Source organism: Medicago sativa, chromosome 1 (genome assembly GCF_051527215.1).
Source record: "Medicago sativa cultivar Bolivia chromosome 1, Bolivia_mono, whole genome shotgun sequence".
In the NCBI taxonomy this organism is placed as follows: Eukaryota; Viridiplantae; Streptophyta; class Magnoliopsida; order Fabales; family Fabaceae; genus Medicago; species Medicago sativa.
Genome location: NC_140749.1, coordinates 20,837,784 through 20,858,847, shown reverse-complemented (window position 1 = coordinate 20,858,847; position 21,064 = coordinate 20,837,784). Strand labels below are relative to the sequence as shown.

General features: G+C 33.7%; 3 protein-coding genes across 4 annotated transcripts; all 3 read right to left on the bottom strand.

The window, feature by feature from the left end:
* Positions 1-3,487: 3,487 nt before the first annotated feature.
* LOC146953522 (uncharacterized) lies at positions 3,488-3,820 on the bottom strand. The gene has a single exon (XM_085741605.1). The coding sequence runs from the start codon at positions 3,818-3,820 to the stop codon at positions 3,488-3,490; it is 333 nt and encodes a 110-aa protein (XP_085597731.1).
* Positions 3,821-6,505: 2,685 nt separating this feature from the next.
* On the bottom strand, positions 6,506-9,736 carry LOC146953521 (B3 domain-containing transcription factor VRN1-like). The gene is made up of 5 exons (XM_085748403.1): positions 9,550-9,736; positions 8,717-9,203; positions 8,463-8,590; positions 7,552-7,828; positions 6,506-6,832 (listed from the first exon to the last, which is right to left on the bottom strand). The coding sequence occupies exons 1-5, from the start codon at positions 9,634-9,636 to the stop codon at positions 6,807-6,809; spliced, it is 1,005 nt and encodes a 334-aa protein (XP_085604529.1). The 5' UTR covers positions 9,637-9,736; the 3' UTR covers positions 6,506-6,806.
* A 1,644-nt stretch (positions 9,737-11,380) lies between these two features.
* Positions 11,381-17,102, bottom strand: SUVH9 (SU(VAR)3-9 homolog 9). 2 transcript variants are annotated; one of them, XM_085710461.1, is made up of 2 exons: positions 14,893-17,102; positions 11,381-11,797 (listed from the first exon to the last, which is right to left on the bottom strand). In XM_085710461.1, exon 1 carries the CDS (start codon positions 16,933-16,935, stop codon positions 14,959-14,961), a length of 1,977 nt encoding a protein of 658 aa, XP_085566587.1. In that variant the 5' UTR covers positions 16,936-17,102; the 3' UTR covers positions 11,381-11,797; positions 14,893-14,958. The 2 variants fall into 2 exon arrangements, with proteins under 2 accessions (XP_085566587.1, XP_085566596.1); XM_085710470.1 differs by having other exon boundaries at positions 11,381-11,780.
* Between the last annotated feature and the right edge of the window lie 3,962 nt (positions 17,103-21,064).

Sequence of the window (21,064 nt, the reverse complement as noted above, 5' to 3'; positions counted from 1 at the left end):
GTTAGATCCCGGACTGTGTATACTTACTGTCAGTTAGGTCCTTGATTCGAAAATCAATATCCTCAACTTACTGTTAGGTCCCTGACTGGGTATACTTACTGTCAGTTAGGTCCCTGACAGTAAACACGAAATTTCACTAAGATCTTTGGCAAGTTGTTAGTTTAACATGCTACTTACGGACAACACTAAGGTATCAGGGCTAAATACCAAAATATTATTATAACACTTATAAAAATGATTCCATAGTTTAATAACAGATGTTTCCATAAACTTAACTATTAATCAAAGGGTTGTGTTAACTTGTGCCCTTAGGGCACATGTTAAGAAACCCAAAAGAAGAAATATTGTTTAAAATTGTGTGCATTCAACTCATTAAAAAGTTAAAAATTAAATATAATGCACACCTTTCAATAAATCATTTCCATATTTGATTCATTAACTTGTGCCTTAAGGGCACAAGTTAACATTTCCCTTAATCAAAAGATTGCATCATATTTAAGCATATAATTCAGCAAGTCATTACATAATGATTCAGCAAAATATTAAACAAAATATTGCACCACAGTTGTGCTTATAATTTAGCAATTTTGGTACATAAATAAACTAACAAACATCACATAGTTGACCTCAGACACATAGTTTAACCATTAATATTTCTATGAAATAAGCATAGAATAAGCACTAATAAGTAGTTAAGGATTAATAAGCATAGGATAAAAAGTAACATGCTTTTTTTTATAACAAATACTGGAGGTAGTAATAGCAAAATCTCATTTCTTGGTATGCAGACTCACTTAAATCAAATAAGCATTAATAGCAAACTTAAAGATGCATAGAACTCAGTGAAGACAATGCTCTGTAACTATCTTAAAGATAAAATTCCTTATATTTCTATGAAATCCAATATAGTTTAAGAGATATACAATTTGTTTTTTAACTGCAATTGACTTTGTTTTAGTACTTTACAAGTTCCTGCATGTGTCTGATATTGTTAGTTTAAACTATGGAATCATTATAAGCACAACTATGTGTCCGAGGCCAATTATGTGATGTTTGTCAGTTTATTTATGTACCGAAATTGCTAAATTAGAAAGCACAATTATGGTGCAATATTTTGTTTAATATTTTACTGAATCATTATGTAATGACTTGTTGAATTATATGCCCAAATATGGTGCAATCTTTTGATTACTCTATGGTTGACATTAATGACTTAATAGTTATGTTATGGAAACATTTGTTATTAAACTATGGAATCATTTTTATAAGTGTTATAATAATATTTTGGTATTTAGCACAAATACCTTAGTGTTGTCAGGAAGTAGCATGTTAAACTAACAACTTGGCAGGGATCTTAGTGAAATTTCGTGTTTATTGTTAGGGACCTAACTGACAGTGAGTATACACGGTCAGGGACCTAACAGTAAGATGAGCATATTGATTTTCGATTCAGAGACCTAACTGACAGTAAGTATACACAGTCAGGGATCTAACAGTAAATTGAGGATATTGATTTTCGATTCAGGGACCAAAGTGACCATTTTTTACTTTCACTTTAGTCCCTGAGACACGTCATACTCCTTGTCAGCGTGCCACATCATCACTTAACAGTTTTTTAACCGCAGGGACTAAAGTGATAACGGAAGTGTAGAGTCAGGGCCTTGTTTGTATTTAATCCTGAGTCAGGGATCAGGGACTCATGTGACAGCGAGGTGCAGAGTCAGGGACTAAAGTGACTATTTGCTCTAACCTAAATGTAAAAATGTAAATTACGAACGGTGTATCAGATAAATAACCATCTTAAAATAGCAGACATATACTATGTAATCCAAATATAACTGGTTTTTGAACTACATAATATTAATTTCTTGCTTCTTAAAAAAAAATATCATCGATCATGTAGTAATTTATAGTCTCACTTGTGTGATAAATCCAGCAATCAATTGAAATCGTTGATCAATTTGGTGATTGTTAAAATGCAAAGGGTGATTACAGGTTCCGTGAAAGATACTAGAAGATGGTTTAATGGCCAGTTATCGTAAACACAAACTAAACCAAGAATAGCAATGTTCATCAAAATAAAGGAGAAGAAGAATAACCTATGAATATTTTCTCTTAAACTTGAAACACTTTGCTTCAACTCCAAGCACTCCAAAAGACTTTTTTTTATTTCCTTTGATTTGCAGTGCTCGTGCGGCCTCTTCCCTCAAGTTTAAATAAGGGTCGGCATGGCTTTATACACTACACAATCATGAAACCCTACTTTTTCTTTTCTCTTCAAAGTTCAAACATACTAATCTTCTTTTCTTTTTCGGCCCATACAATTATATGTCTTTTTATTGTGAATCTTTCATAAAAAAAAATGGAAATTGCTTGTTGGCACGACGCCGCTACAAGCACGAAAACGCACGACACGCATATACCTTTGGATGAATAATGTCCAACAAGGCTTTTATTCTCTCTCCTCCATGTATTGTATGCCAGCCGTCGATTCGGAAGTCGTGTGTTGTCGTGGGTCATTGAGTCGTGCTAAATAGCACTGCTAAAAAAAAATATGTCTTTTTATTGTGAATCTTTCATAAAAAATACATATTATATTCTTTTGACAATTTTTTTATTTTTTTTTTAAATATCTTTTGACGAAATATTATACATATGATAAAGATATCAGGCCCGTTTCGATTCAATTATTTTTTAGCTTATGCAAACGAAGAAGGTTTTGTGTATTATTAAGCTTCTCAAGGTATTTATAAAAAATAGTTTATGAAGATACAATTTTTGTTAGTGAGAACTTATGAATTAACATAAAAACTTATTTAATTGTATAAGCTATTTAAGCTAAAAAAAAATAAGTCAATTCAAATGGGTCAATTATATCATATACAAATAGAATTTTGCTCTCCACCCAGCACGTTTTGCTCGCACCCTGCAGCCATGTCAATTTTGCCCTTGCGCATGTTAACTAACGCAAGTGTAATACTATGCGTTAGTTAAGTAACGTTGCGTGACTTAAGATGCGCAAGGGCAAAACTATGCGCATGTTAACTCACGCATAGTCATGTATGTATTAAAGAACTACGTGAGTTAACTCACGCAATGTATTACACTTGCGCGAATTAACTCACGCACTACTGATATATCAGAACAACATTAAATGTTGTACTGATGTGCATTGAATGCAGTTTGGGTCCAAACCCTAATATGCTCGTAATTGAACCTAATTACGCCAGTTTAACAATATTATTGGATAATACGACACAATCGATCAAAATTACACCAAAACATCGTTTTTTTCACAATCACATAATCACACATAACGATCCAAACGGTCCAAATTACACAAATTCGCCGGTAATGACCCGTAATCATTTAAACACACTTAATGACACGTAAACGATCCAAATTACACAAATTTGTCCATAAATTTATAAAATTACATAGTCTCACATAAACGGTCAAACATTACACTATTACACTTAAATAACGATTACACTTCAACGGATCGGACAAAAAGATACAAAGTATTATTCTCAACCATTACCCTAAACATGAAATCAACGTCGCTATCATCTTTGAGAAGTTGTGGATAATACACGGTCTTCCAGAAGTCCTCTTCCTTATCCTCCCCCAAGTCCAGGCCTGGCACATTTACTATCACATCACATGTTCTATGATTTGAACCAATATGGATAAAGAAGTCGTCAAGCTTTGCCTTCAACTCGTCCAACTTGTCAGTGGGGTTTACAGTGAACCAAGCCCTCTTTTTCACATCTACATAACGGACTTCAAGTTTAACCGGATCTTGTGCATCTTCAGACATGTTTCACCTCAAACTTCACAAAAATATAATGAAAAACAAATATGAGATAAATGAGATAAAATAAATAGTTGAATAATTAGAGACAAAGTAAGTAATGCAAGGTTGGTTTGACATCGCCGGAACCTTCGCCGGAACCTTCATCGGAACCTTCTTTTTTGGCCGGTTTCGGTTCAACGCCATCATCCGCGACTTTGTCAACCATCTCCCTAAATATCTATTGAATAAAAAAAATTACAAAGGAAGAAAAAATAAATTACTTGCGGAACAAGCTAACCAAGAACAAAAGTGGCGCAAAAAATTCAAAAAAAACATGGCTGCACAGTGGCGTGACTTAAGTCACGCAGCACTAATGCACTTGCGACAGTTAAGTAGCGCAGAAAGTTAACTTGCGCAAGTTAACTTGCGTACCTATCCCTAGTGCCTACGAAAACCAGACGAACCAAGCAGGAAAACCAGCAAAATGAGATGAGTTTAGATGGTACAATACCTGATATTTGATGCTTGATGAGCGTAGAAACTTGCTTCCTGACGATTTGCAATGATTTGGGATGATGATTTAGACCCAAAAAATCGCACTTTTTGGGTTTTTGAAGGTGAAGGGAAAGAAAATGGTGGTTGGAGTTCGGACTGATGGGTTTTGTTCAAAAACAGGAACATTGCGTGAGTTAACTTGCGCAAGGGTAAATTTGGCATGGCTGCAGGGTGCGAGCAAAATGTGCTGGGTGGAGAGCAATAATCATACAAATATTGTTCAGGACTGAGTCAAGGCCCAACACAGTGCATGGTTCAATTAAGGACTACCTAAACCGCAAAAAGCCGCTAAAGTACCAAGAAAGTTGATATAGGCCCTCCAATTATAATCCAACGGTTGTTCGGCCAATTGCAAAGGGCACAATAGGATGATACTCAACGCCCATATGTGCCCTCTAATTATAATCCAATTGTAGCTTGACCCATGCAATGTGAAGGGCGCAACAGAGTGATACTCAGGGGGCTCTGAAGAAGATTGGATGAATCCAAGGGGAACCAAGGTAAAGAGCTCCACCCAATTGTGGACCTATAGAACCACACCTCGTTCTTCTACTAAGGAATCTCCCTTTCTCTTAACCTATGGAATGGAAACCATCATACCTGTGAAAGTCAAAGAACTTATCTGGAAAATGTCATATCCACCCTCACCTTAGGAAAAATCTGCTTTAATAAGGGAATAGTTAAACTTGATTAAGGAAGAAATGGCTCAAGCCTCATTGAGAGAACTCGTCCTCAAGCGACACATTGAGTTGAGATATGATTAAAAGGCAATCTCCATATATTTCATACAGAAGACTTAATCTCTGAAGATACGTCGTTGAGCAAAAGAACACCCACCAAGGGAAACTTTTCGAAAATTAGGAAGACCCTTATCACATTTCTATGAAAATGGAGACGGGGGTATACACCCTCAAAACCCTTAATGACGAACCAATCTAAAGGACATGTGACAATCGACCACCGTCCTAATCATTTACTCCCTCCGGTCCTATTTACAAGAGAAAGTTGACTTTTTAGATACATTGAATAATGTATGTATCTAGTTAAGAACCTAAACCAAATACATAAATTATTTAATGTATCTAAAAAATAAATTGTTTCTTGTAAATAGGACCGGAGGGAGTATAAGTTTAAACGGTTAATAAAAAAACCCGTGGTTTGAATATTCATATTTTGTGTCAAACACTAACATTTCAAGTAATTATTACTCCAAAAAAATGTTGGAATAAGTTGTGCCAACATGCAAGGCTGGTTCCTCTCACTTTTGAGCCAAAACCTGTCTTCCCCACAAGGGAATTCGAATAGCTCTTTCATCGACAAACCACACGCTTCTTAACTAGCGGGTAATGTTCCTTTGCCCACCTCAAACCAAGTTTTCAATATGCGGCAAGGAAGCGAAACATAACTCTTAGTTGATGACTTTTATTTTTCTAGAGGTCACAAGCCAGCAAAGCATAAGGACTTTTATTTTGACCATTATAACCCATTTTTTTAAAAAAGAACCTTTAACAAATGTTTGCTAAAAATAAAACCTCTAACAAATTTTATTTTCGTAATTGTTTGTAATTTATTGAGGACTTTTGAGGATTTTGTTTTGACAAGATTGAAGGGAAAAAAACTTTTGAAATATAAAATGTTGGCTCAACTTTTTGAAAATTGCTCTTCTTCCATCCAAAATTGCTCCCTCCCAGATTGCAACCTAGTGTGACTTAACTTACTCAGGTTGTAACCTAGAGTGACTTAACTCACCCAGGTTGTATTCCAGAGTTACTTAACTGACGCTGGATATAACACATGCGTGACTTAAATCATGTGGGGATATTTCCATCAGTTTGTATGGGAGGGAGCACTTTTGGACGGAAGAAGAGCAATATCCCAACTTTTTTGTTTCGATTTTTGGCATAGTTTTGTTGTGGCATTGGACCCATTGTTTGTGGAAAAAAAAACGCAAAAGTAACAAAGAAGAAGAAATCAGAAGCAGTTTCTCCCCCAATCTATTTTGTACATCTTTGTAGTGGACATCTAGGTCAACCCTACGTAAAATAAAAGTCAAATGGTAACTATAGATATATGGATTGTTATAGCTTATAAATCAAGGAATTATTGGATCATAGTTAGGTTGATTGTGATAGCTTATTAATAATTGCATATATAAGACCTTTGTTCAAAAAATTCATCAAAAAGTAAATAAATCTTGTTCAAAACAACTTCAATCCATATAGTTCGGAATGAGAAATAAAACATAAAACAATGAGACCAACACATAACCCTAATTTAGCAAATGTTTCTTGAACTTGTAACTTCCAAAAAAAAAAAATAATAATAATTCCTCATCGACCATCTTCAATAGACATGTATCACCCCCTTTCATGTCACAAATTCGAGCCAACATTGAGAGTATCTAGCACAACTATATTGATGAAAATTAACTGTTACAAACGGTCAACTTTTCTTCCTAATGTCGTCTATTAGTAGTATCCCCTGCACCAACATAGTTAATTCATGATGAATATAGTATTACTTACTACTACAAAAAAATTTCATGTGGAATTTTCTAACATAATATCATGACTATTGGTTACTATCATTGGTTAAAATCATGACTATTTATTTTTGACAAAAAAAATAGTCATGACTATTGAAATTCCACCGTATGATTGATTGGAACGTTTATCATTTATATATTGCATTTGGCATAAAAAAATATTAAAAAAAAGTATTAAATTCCAAATTTTGAATATGTCAAAGTCACGATGTAAAACTACTACAATGGCGATATATTTCCATAAGGAAATGGAGTATTGTTTATACGAGAAATGATCAACACTCTTTTCCTAACATTCTCTAACTTTCATTCTTTTATTAAATGAAATCTTTGTGAGTCTCATCATTTTATTTGTGATCGATTTTTAAAGTGTAGTATTACAGAGAGTGTTCATAAAATTTTAAATTTGTCAACCCTTATATTTGTACACTCTTAATTTCCTTACATCCATCCATTTAGGGTTTTATTTTTTTCTTTATCCCTATTTATATCACATCACTTACTCATCACATTACTCTCTATTTTTTTTATCTCTTTTGGTATAGAATGGATAACAGAAAAATATGATAAAATTTCAAACGTTTTTTTTTATTACACAATAAAGTAATAGATGGCAATAGAAAAATAATGGCAAAAAAAAAAACAAAACAAATACCTTCAAAATAGGGAGTGCTCATGTCCTTTTCCAGAGAGAAAATAGCAACTTGGAATGAAATAGTTTCTTTGCATTTGTTTAGCATAAAAACACATATATCACCAAATTTCAAATTATTGTGAGCTCGAAATTTACTCCAACCACCACTTAATGTATATTGATTATTTGAAGTGAAATTAAAATCAACATTCCATGTCTTGTCTTGATCAACAAAAAGAGTAACCTTTCTTCCTTCCATCCTATGCAGATGTTTCTTGGCAAATTCAAATGGTATACCCTGATTTTGATTATTGGTTTTCACATTAAAAAATCAGTAATACAACTTAGAATAAATAAAAAAGCTAAATGAATGCGATTTTTTTTTTGGTAAAAAATCAGTAATACAACTTAGAATAAATAAAAAAGCTAAATGAATGCGATTTTTTTTTTTGGTCTAGTAGCCTAGTGGCTAGAGCTCACACAATTAATTGTGGAGAAGTGGGGTGTCCGGGGTTCGAACCCTGGCCCCTGCATAAATTATGCAATGTCCCTCCCTACCAACTGAGCTAAGGTCACGGGATAAATGAATGTGATTTCTAACTTTCACATTAAGAATATCATTGAATTAATTAATTTGTATGCATTATTTGTGACTTTTTCTTAATCATGCAACCAATCACAATCCATCATGTAGATATATATATATATATATTTTTTGAAGGATCATGTAGTCTATAGATGTTCTAAGAAATAATATATTAAAGTAGCATTATATGGTATAACTTTATTGGATTATATGTCAAAATATTGTCACCATTAGTACATGACAATTAATCTCGTTAAGGAATTGATATTGAGAGCTAACTCAATATTTTATCACAATTTCATTTCTATATTACTAATGAAAGTGATCAAATAAAATATTTTGTTACCATGAGATCTCTTTTAATGTATGTCATTTGGATTACAGACACAAAGAAATTCTTATCAGAGTGAAACTTGTTCTTCACTTTATCATACAAAACTTGGCTTCGCTGCTTAAGATCATCACAACTAGTTCCTGCTAAGAAATTGAGTAATTCACCCAAAAAAAAACAAATATAAAGTAGCAACACCTAAAAAATAGAACAAAAAAAAATAGAAAAAAAAAATAGAAAGAAACATAAGATGATAGAATAAAACCAACCATTGTCCACATCCTTAAAATTACGAAATCTTGCATGTGCTTGAACTTTTCTCTTCTCATGCTTAGATTCTTTTTGTTCTTCTAGATTGTTTTTCATCTTCTTAGAAACTCCAAAAGACGGTAATGGAGATTTTGACCTTTTACCTCGTCGCGATGAAGGATCCTTAACAATTTTCAAAGAACTGTCGCTCTTTTCAACCTCTTCATATTCTTCGATAGTTTCTCTTAAAGGGTATTTTATTTCTAATCCGCATTTACCACATACAATCACGTTAAAGATTGAATTTTCTTGATATTGAAACATCAAAAGCTGTGAATCACGCAAAGATAAATAATTTGCAAATTCTTTCCAACCATCGCAAAACCAAACAACATGGTGACTAGTCTTCTCCCAAAAAACTTTCTTTTCAGTCGTGTTTGGAAGCCTTAGAGTAACTGGGTTTGTTACTCCTTGCCAATGCCTTTTCACGAAACTTATGGGCACTTTCTGTCACACACACTCAATATTAATACAACATTAATCTTATTTTAGATTAAAAAAATGCAATGCTATTAAAAAATAATTATTATGATTAAAAAACAGTTTTTTAGTATGAAAGCAAGAACAAGAAATAGTAAATACATGAGAAATAGTAAATACATGATAACGATATATGCGATTCCTATATAAAATTTATAAAATAAAAACTAAAATAATAATAATAACATTTTATACTCATCCATCTACACTCAAAGAGGTCGTAAACCATATTTTATTATAGTCCTAACTCCTAAGTTTGCAATTCATATTTAGATTGTGATAAATTATAAATTAAAAGAAAAAACATTGTTACCAGTTTTCCTTCTTGAAGATTTGTTTGAAGAATAATCTTGAAAAAGTGGACACCAATACTCCGATGATTAATTTCTTGAGAAGACATAGTTCTAGCTTCTTCTACAGAAGAAAACTATGTAGAGTGAGTTTTTTAGTGGAAAAGAAGGGTTTGATATATCAATGTAGAGTTGCACATATTGATGGTCAATTATAGGTTCTGCATGTAACGTTTCTAAATAAACCTAACCTAAAAACGTCAATATATATAGAGGAATATAAAACGAATACTTGGATTTTATTGGTCAGTGGACGAATTAATGGCTGGATAGTAAAAATTATGTTCTCTGATTGCTCATAATGGCCTAGCAAATGAGGATTTGGTTTATACTCCCTCTGTTACTTTATATGTGTCGCTTTTACCCAATTTGCTACAACCAAGGCAGAGCATAATTAACTCTCTTTTTCCTTTTCTACCCTTAGTATCTTTAGTGTAACTTTTCCTTGGTACTCCAAATGCATGGCTCACTTTTCCTCGGTAAAAATGTTTATGATGGAGTAGAGGAATTGGATTAGGCTCAAATAATACTATGCAATTAATGTGGCAGATTTAGTAATTGAGAGGTTAAGGGTATAATTGACATATTACAATCTTAAACTCTAAAAGTGACACTTATTTAGGAACAAATTTTTTTAACAAATGTGACAGTTAAAAAGGAACGGAGGGAGTATCAAATAACAATTTTTTTCCTTCCTTCAAAAATTTTTTTTTTTGACAATTTCTATGATAACTTTATCTCTTGTACTCACAATGTTTTTACTTTTTCTCTCTATTGCTTTGATTTTTATGTCAATATTTATTTTCTTTGTAAAATTTTGGTTGTTTCAAAAGTTGTCATACAAATGGATGTTCAAATAACACAACTCATATCAATCAAATACCCCTCTAATTTTTTTTTAATGACAAATGTTATTATTTTAATTGTTATATTAAACCTCTAACTCTTTTTTTGGTTACAAACCTCTAACTCTTTAATTTACTTTTACTCCCAACAGAAAGATAAAAACAAAAAATTGAAAAACTAGTATGGAAAACAAGGGTGCAGAAAGCCACACCCCAGTATTTAAGCTGAGAAAAAAAAAGGACCCTATCAATTCGGTACTATCAAAAGAATTCTGCTCTTTACCCAAAAGTTTTTGCTCATTCTCAACTGAATTGACCAAAATACCCCTACGCATGTTAACTCACGTCAGTGTTAAATTTGCGTGAGTTAACTCACACAGAGATTTACATTAGCGTGAGTTAACTTATGCTGAGATTTGCACTACCGTGAGTTAACTCATGCAGGGGCATTTTGGTCATTTCACTTGGGAATGAGCAAAAACTTTTGGGTAAAGAGCAGAATTCCTATCAAAATTCAATAGCAAGTGCAAGTGCAAGGATCAATTTTGTGTAACCTGCATAAAATATTCACGAGTTAAAGAAAAGTACCAGCTGATTCTAATAATAGTTTAGCTTAACTAGGTAAATTTCAAGCCAAGTATCGTTGTACCATTACACACTACTTCACCTTATGACACTTGAGCAATGTACTATTAGTACAATGTTACAAAAATCAGGCGCAAAAACAATGTACTATTAGTACAATGTCACAAAAATCAGGCACAAAAACAATGCACTATTGGTACAATGTCACAAAAACCAGGCACAAAAACAATGTACTATCAGTACAATGTTGTTCAGCAACCAATATTAGGTCATGAACAACAACCTTTTCATGTCCAATTCAGTATAATTGGTTTTGCTCGTAAAAGGTCAAAATTAGACCATCCAAATAAATCAAACAAGGTCATAGTAGCAATTTGTGATTGTCCTTCTATCAATTCAACCAACCACTAATATAATATAATCCTTATACAAGCTAGCTTTGAACTTACAACATGTACTAGTTCCCCAAAAGAAGAAGGGGAAAAGTGTCAATATAATTGCTCTACTTGTACTTAAATAAATGATATAAGGCCTGAGCATGCTTCCCCTACGATAATGTATAAACAACAACAAAAAAGGAGAAAAAAAAAGTGTTCAAGATCAAGCAGAAAGAGAACTTCAGTTCCTGAACTTCCCCACCGCGAGAAGCACCACCTATTAGCAAACTAGGGTTGGATAAAACCAGCAGTATCCAGACAGTCTTGTGACAAATGATTCTTGTGTTCTTTGTAGATTGGTAAGATTGAAGCCTGACGACAGTTGAGCTGCGATAATTAAATATCTGCAAATAAATATTAACACAAATCAGCAAGCCTGAGTATTGAACTAATAGTAATAGCACCAAATATCTGAGACAATATATTGAGCGATTGAAACAAGAAAAAGAAAAGTAGAATCCTATACCAACCAAAAGAATAATAAAGCTGATATTGAAAGAAAAATAATGACTTAATTAACCCCAAATATTGCAAATAAAGTCTACAAGTTTCATAAATTATAGTAAGCTCAAACAGGGCAAATTGGCCATAGTGTCTGGCCAGAAACACAAGTAAAACAATCAAAGTTAAAATGAACAGAAGTTTAGATTCAGAATAGTGGTCTGGTCTCTAATATCTATCTTTGATCTATGATAAAGTATCTTAAACCAGCAATATTTGTGATATGATTTCTTTCTGCATATACCCTAGACCTCTCATTTGTGCCTCTTCTTCACTATAGAAGCCTCAGTGCCACACTATCACAGTAAAATGAACAATAGATAAGAATAATAATGGCGGCTGACTCAACGTTTAGGATAAATATCACAACCCAGCAATATTGGTGTCATTATTTTATCTCAGACAAACTTCGGTTTCTGCCTAAGCGGTTGATTGCTTGTATGAGCTACTTCTATATGATAATCAGCCCAATCCTATAGTTATGGAGATTAAGGAAGATGGATAAGCAGCAATCTCTTCAACTTAAGGTTACAAAACTAGAGAGTTTTTTTTATTAGGAAATAGATAATAAAAGAGAGTACTCAAAGCCAATAACAAACAATTAAGCATCAAACAGAACAACAGCAAAACAAAATATCGGCAATGTCGGGAGTACTGGGTTGATACACAAATCAAAGATGGATACGATGATTTAGTGTTCTAAGTTCATGTTTTGTCAGATGCAATGACTTCAAGCGAAATAAAATAGGAGTGGTCGGGTGGGAATGGGGATTGAAAAATGAGAGACCATATAAATGTAAAGCAGTAAAGCTCACAAACCTCTATCAACCAAAGGGCGTTTGCAAACAGAACATAGAAAAATGGAAGACAAATTTGAAGTTCACAACCACAATCAAATTAAGATGAAAATTGAAGGTTCGTGGTCAAAGTAATTAAAAAGATACGAATGTAGTTATCTAGCTCTTTCCCTCATCAGTAGAGCTAAATTCCAAATCCAAAAAGAGATCAGAACATAGACTCTATTAAATGTGTATCCACATTTAAATTGGCCCTGGAAAATTTTGGCTATTTCCGAAACACTTAATTCCATATTTCTGATTTATAGGAGGAATCTAATGAAAATGATGGCAAACAAGTGTTGTAATAACTTAGCAACCTCGAGGAAAACAATGAAAATGTAACCATAGACATAATTCCACATATACCTCTCTAAATCTAGAATCTAGAAGACTAAACATGAAGAATCATAAAACTAATAACTCATTAATCTGAAAAAATTTATGTTCTAGGTAGTCATTTCAGGATAGTGGTGCGGAGCACCAGCACTCCAAAGTGGAAGCCAGATAGCGTACAGCAGGATGGCAGTTATTTGGTATATTCGGGACAAATTACATGAATAATACCGTGAACACATAAGGGGTAACCTTGGCGCAACTGGTAAAGTTGTTGTCATGTGACTGGAAGGTCACGGGTTCAAGTCCTGGAAACAGCCTCTTGTATAAAATACAGGGTAAGGCTGCGTACAATACACCAATCATGGTGGGACCCCTTCCCGGACCCTGCGTATGCGGGAGCTTTAGTGCACCGGGTTGCCCTTTTTTTAATACCGTGAGCACATAGTTAAAGTAAAATTAAACAAATAACTTAAAATTCATGAAATATTCATAACTAGTAATAGAAAAGAATCACAAGTCAATCAAAATATAGATTGAAATACCAACAAAAGCCAAAGAAACATACGGGGGGAAATCAGATAGCGGTATGAGGGGGGGTAATCGGATAGGGGTCTGAGAGGAAAAGTAGGGAGGATAATATCAAAACAAAGGGGAAAATAATGGCTAACAGATGAGAAAATATCAAAACAGGTAGGGGTTTGAGGGGGAAAATGAGAGGAGGAAAATTTGAACATGAACAAAAACGGAGCAGGCAAGGAAACGGGTATAGCAGCCGCTATTAACCTAATAGCCAAACTAGGATAGCATTGCTGTATTTATAGTGTAACTTTCTCTTTGGCCCAGTGGAAAAGTGGGGCGTTGCTTGGTAAAGTGTGCATGGGTTTGATCCCCTGTGGTCTATATGTTTTGCATCGCTTTTAATTTTTCATGTGCAAGAACAAATAAGGTCTCAAAAATGCAAATACTTGGAGTCAGAATCATACGAAACTCTGCCACTGGCTTATATCTGAATATTTGGCCCCTCAGAATCATACCAAACTCTGCCACTGGCATATATGATTATAGATTTATAGTAGATATGTTATGAATTATGAATTATGAAAATATCCTTTAAAGGTTTATTATATTAGGTAAACTGTTATGAGTCTATGAGTCAAGCCTACGGACCATCAAGAGCTTACGAAAACTCTCGAGTTTGATGATTTTAATGCAAAAAAAAACGTTTAAAGGAAAGAACAAGTGGTTAAACTAAAGAATCGCCAAAATGCCATATGCGTTACATTACGATGTGACTTACATTTTGCAAAAAGCTTGACTCAAAAAGAGCATCTCACAAAAAGAAGGTTTAAACTTTGAAGAATGTAATCAACAGAATAGAACCAATTAAAAATAAATGGAATGTAAAAAATACGAGCAAACAGATTTTGAATGTTCGAAACAAAAGAAACGGCATGAAAGATTTACGTATATCAGAGCAACCATGATAATAATCAGTTTGCAAAGCAGACAATAATAATTAAGACATTAAACACGTACAACAATCTTCAAAGTCACAACATATTTAACTTTCCATCATTTGAGGTACATCAGGGTGTTAGGAAGACCCGAATACATAGAAGTTGATAATGAATATGTCTGTAGCTCATATATGGCTAAAAGAGTTTACAATGAAGATTCGACAAAGCTCAAAAGGAAAGTACAATAAAATCACATGGAAGACAGTGGTCAAAATAAATACGCTAAATGGAAGGAGTTGCCTTTACCTCCGTGAAAACATGCCCACAACTCAGCTTCAGCATAATATAAAGTATGGGAAGCTTTCAAAATATTCAGTTGCATATTACGAGCTTGCCAGTCAACTCATCATCAGCTACACCATAATCAAGGCTGAACTCTCTCAATGGAGGGATGTTCTCCATCGCAAACAGCATAATGTGAGGGAACATCAAATTATTATGATCATACAAAACAAACTGAACCATCACATTAGGAGTTGAGCTATGACTTATATAGCAAGCCACATTCCTCATTCTGGATACATCAAGAGAAAAATCCAAAGGAGGAATTGATGGATACGAAGGAGGCACATAACCATCTTGAATCAGAGATAAATTACCCCATTCCGTCCACCTGTTTGAAAAACGATTCGGATATATTAATGAATCACCACTCATGGTCATAATTTCTGATTGCTCCCTTGTCAGAACAACCCCAGTGTACTCGCATATAAATGCACCAGCTTGAATAAGGTCCAATGACCTAACTCCCCAACCAGTCTCCCTAGATCTAAACACTTCCAACCTATGTTTAAGCCCTTTTTGCGTAACACGGTTCCGACAATGAGGCGGACAACTACAAGAAGGACCACATTCAAAAATGACCGGCTTTCCTTTCAAGAGAAGCCCGCTTTGACTATAAGGAAAGTCATTTCCATTTTTTATGAAACAAAAACATCCTTCCCCACAAAAGCTCTCACATTGACAACCCGTCGCATTCCCACTTTCATGAAACACAAAGAGTGGAAAAGTAGCCCTAGGAAGATACTCAAAACACATCGGATCATTACATTTATCAATATCATTAAAAAGCCTTATACCGACACGCTCCATACCCTTGGAAATATCAAGAGATATAACACACATAGGTTTATAACACAAAGGATCTCTCCTAAGCAAAAAAGCCTCCTTTAAAATCAAACTACCCATCTTAGCTTGACCATCAATCCTCCATAACTTAAACTTAAAAACACCAAAACCACTTTTACCAACATCAAACCAGCATTCAATAATCCTATACAAACCATCATAAACATAAACCTTACCCGAAGTCGAAGAAGTACCTTCATACCTCACACCGCGAATAACCCTAACCTCAATCCCATAATGCATACTCCTCTCCATAGCAAGATTCCCACCTTCCAGCTTCTGATGAAAAACCTGCCTCGAATTCTTATCCTGTCCACCATGACCCGAGTAAATAATAACATCACCTTCATCAACATCATCCTCATACCCACCAGAAACAATCACACTAGTAGCAATCGGTTCACCATTCGAACTCATACTCCCCGGCAAATAATCAATCCCAGCTTGTGGTTGACCATGTAAACCAACAACACACAACTCCATCCTATACAAAAACACATCACCAATACAAATCCCAGGAATCGCGCCAACAATCCTCTTATCGCGATTCAGCCACAATCCTCGACTCCTCATCGTAGTAGAAGCTTTCAAATCACTTCTCACTCTCCTAACATTAAAATTCCCTTCTTCTTCAGCCATAGCCAAAACACGAACCGAATCATAAACCATCCTCGTCCTCCTGACAACGTCCCGAAACTGACGCTGATCCGGTAACCCAACATCCGTCATTCGAACAAGCTCTTTATGTTTCCGAACATTCATAACCTCACCAGCAGGAGGAGGGGCATTATTGTAATTACCCTCAGACGCAGAAACCGGAACAATAGCTCTTGCATTTGCATCTGGATTTTCATCAACAGCATCATTGTTTTGGATTTGTCGTTGTAATCGTTCAGTGAATGAGCGTCGGAAAATCTCCGCCATTCTGGCGGCGTCGACGCCGGCGCCGGTGGTGGTGGTTGGTTGTTCTAGCCCTTGAGAAACAAAATCTAGGTTCAGACTTAGATTTAGGTTTAGATTTTGGTTCGGTAAATTTTCTAGGTTTGGATATTGAAATTCTTGCGTTGGTTCATCCCGAGGCTCTTGCTTCGGTGTAAGCATAGGAAAAGGAATACCAGGAGGTGCTGATGGAAATGTTTGGTTTGGATTATGAGGATTCATGGTTAATTGATATGATTCTTGTATTTAATTTTTTTAGTATAAAGTTTTTTGGGTATGAAGTGAAGAAGAAAATGTGTTTAAGATGATGGTGGTGATGTAAGAAAAAGGGATTTGAGAAATTCGAATTTTTGGGGACCAAGGTTATAAGAAAGAAAGAGAAATGGAACAGAAAGTGTATGTTGTGTTATATATATATTGTTGTCCTTTGTGAGGTTGGGTTTGTGTGTAAGTAAGGTGTGAGATGTGTGATTATGTAACTTTTACTTAAATTGTTTTTTTGGGTTTCAAATGTACTTGTGTTGTGTGTAATGAAGATGATGACGATGAGGCTAGGAATTAGGAAAGATGTTTGTTTTTTATAATTAAAAAAAATAAATTAATTGCAGTATTGATCTCCACTTTTCATCATTTTGTGAAATAGTAATGATATTTTGACATCCATTTAATAACAACTTTGTTGACAACCTTGTTTTTCTCATTTCTTATTGGTCAAAAACAATGGAGAGAGAAAAAGGAAGAGAGAGGATAACAACATCATGTGAGTATGAGAGAGAAAGTTGTCCAAAAGTTGTCAAAAAATGGTTGTCAAAATATCATTTCTCTTTGTGAAATTGGTCCCCTATTTTAAAATTGAACAATTTTGGTTCATTTATCAAATATTTTGTCTAAAATATTGTGATATGATATGTTTTAAATGAAATTTTTAAGGGAATTTTGTTGCAATTTTATCGATATTGATTTTTTTTTTCCATCTTCATCATATTCCACGATATTTAAAATTTATCACATCACATTTTTATAGTTCAAAAATATGATGGAGGAACCAAATCTATCGAATTTTAAAATAGGAGAACCATTTATGCAAAATGGTGAAAATATTGAGACCACAGTTAAGCCTAAAAAAAAATCAATTGAAAACCAAATGTTATGATTTCTAATGTTTTTTCCAGATAGATGTTATGATTTCTTGACTGGTGTAATATATCAATTATGTTTAAATAGCATTAATTTTTATTGATTCTAATATTAATTATAATTGATTTCATTTCTTTTTATAAATATAAATGAGTAAACTCCGTTTGATGGTTTGGGTAAGGAGACATGATATGATATATTAATCATATTATGTATCGTTTGATTTTTGGTCAATATGATAAAATAAATTATTTTTCAATCTTATCTTGATTTGGTTTGTAAATTTTATCGTGAGTGTAGGCTGGGTTAGGAAACTATATTAATTAGAAAATCATTCTTTATTTATTATCATGATATTATGCTATTTTTAAGACGTTGTCATTTTTAAAATGATCCTGTCATGTATTTGTTTTTATAATTAATTATGTCATTTTAAAATATTTTAATGGCTTAAATGCTCAATTGGTCCCTTAATTTGATTTCAAGTATCGGTTTGATCTCATAAGTAATAAAAGGTTCGTTTAGGTTCCTTAACTTTATTTCAAGTATCGGTTTGGTCCCTTCTGTTAATTTAATGCAAAAAACGTTAAATTTTAATCCCTTAACTTATTTAATAAGTATTAGTTTGGTCCCTTAGCTTATTTAATTAGTATTATTTTGGTCCCTAAACTTAACGTTTTTTTGAATTAAATTAACAAAAAGGACCAAACGGATACTTTAAATAAAGTTAAGGACCTAAACGGACCTTTTATTACTTATGGGACCAAACCGATACTTGAAATCAAGTTAAGGGACCAATTGAGCATTTAAGCCTATTTTAATTTATCATGAGCGTAGTTTTTTCATTTAAATATAATAAAATAATGATCTTTTTGTATAAAAATAATAATGACATTCTATTTGTTATCATGTGTGCGACAAAGACATTATAAGATTAATGTTTATCATGTTCATATCATATCATATCATATCATATCATATCTCTATAGAACTTCATTTTTTATCATGTTTCATTCATATCATGACTATCTAACGGACCCTACATGAATTGGGATGGTATATAAAAAAGATTTTGACTCATTTAATATCACATTTTTGTATTTATATTTCTTAAACTACAATAATGAAAGAAATTGAGACAATTGCTAAATTTTTCAAATGTTTTTGGGTGTATAAAAAGATTTTGACTCCTCTAAAAAAGTTATTTTTTACCAAAAAAAAGATTTTGACTCATTTAATGTCATATTTTTTTGTATTTATATATATTAAGCTATAATAATGTAAGAAATTGAGAGGATCTTAACCCACTTCATATAAAGACCCAACCATTTACCGAGATATTAGCATTTATTACTTTTTGAAAATGAGAAGACAATCCAGGGAGATGAAGAAATTGACAGGGAGAAGAACAAGAGAAAACAAATGGATGAAGAAGATCTAATTTTTAAATTTTTAAATTTGGTGTTTACGTTTTTTCAATTTTGTCCCTCTTCAAATTTGCGTTTTTGGTTTTGGTCCCTAAAAACTAGTCACTTATCATCTGTCAGGCCACATAAGCCACTAACGCCAACTCAACCTTCGCCATGCGTGTTTCCGTTAGCCAACGACGCGTTTTTTTAACAGAAGTTAACGTTAGGAACTAAAACCAAAAAGTTAACTACTTACGGGGTTTGTTTTAGAACAAAAAAAGTTACAGGGACGAAAACCAAAAACACGCAAACTTACAAGGATCTGTTACATATTTAAGCCTTTAATTTTTGTGAATGTTGCACATGATGGAGAATAAGACTAAGAAATAAAGGAATTCCTTTAAAAATAAAAATAAAAAGCAACAAAAGCAACAACTCAAAAGAGAATACCAAACTCGTTCGAAGGGTGAACCATCCCCGATTCTAAAATGAAGGTCCTCTACTGAAATTAGAGGTATCAAATGTGCGAATAAGCTTATAAATTATGGTCACTTTAATCGGGTGTAGTATGGTTTGAGCATTTGCCACCATTTCTCACAGATGATTTCTTTACGGACCACTTTGGATTAGGCATAGCAATGGCGGCGGGGTGGGGACGAGTTTTACCTTCCCCGTCACCATACCCGATTTGAATATACTTACCCGTTACCCTACCCATACCCAACGGGATGAAAAATTGAATCCCATCCCCGTCCCCGACGGGTTCGGGTATCCCCGCCCCATCCCCGTCCCCGCATTGAATATTTTTTTTAATAAAAAATAGAAGTTTTTTTTCATCCCCAAAAACAATGTTGTAATACATTATCCAACAATACACTCACTTTAACATTTGTTAGACTGATTGATTTAGTTGATCCTTTAAATATCAATGGTAGTTTTTATTAAAATGACAATTATCAAACAAAATAAAATGACATATCATCATAAAGTAATTTTTTACATTTGGGACGAGTTTGGGTATGGGTTCGGGGTGGGTACCTTTATGCCCGTTACCCGTCCCATACCCGTGTTTTGAAATCGGGGAAAACCTATACCCATACCCGAACCCAATCAAAACGGGAAAAACCTGTCAAATTGGGTTTGGTTCGGGCGGGTAACCGCGGATATGGGTTTTGTTGCCATGCCTACTTTGGATTGCTCTTTTTTTTTTTTTTGCATTAGTCCTCTTGTTTATTATCGTTTTCCTTTTAGCTTTTTGAGGGTTTTGGTTTGATACCTCCTCGTGTATATACCTTTTCCCTTTTTTAATAATTATTTTACAAGTCATAGACATGGTCGGATCTTGGGAGATGTAAACCGCTCAATGGAACTGAGTCTCTCCAAGGTATGAGCCTAAAAAAAAAAAAATTATAGTCCAGTATGACAACTAAGTACTACCCCACTAAAAAAATTTGTAAAAATAAAAAAGAGGGGAAAAAAAAGTATGGCATCGAAAGGGAGGATCTTATGTGTAAGAATTAAATTGTGGTCATATTAAACAGTTTACAATTTTTTGTTCATAATAAACACCTCATCATATAGTAAACGTGTATTTTTTTTCTTTCTAAATAACAATATTCTAAACCTAATAGTACATGATTATTCAATTTGTCACACTCGATCAACTAGACGTCTACCCGTGCTATCGCACGGGTCAGATAATGTTAAAAATGTAACTTGAATCAATGTAAAATTGTCAATGTGGTGATTGTTTGATTTTGCGAAAATATAGTTGAATTAGTGTGGTTAATTTGATGAATAAATGT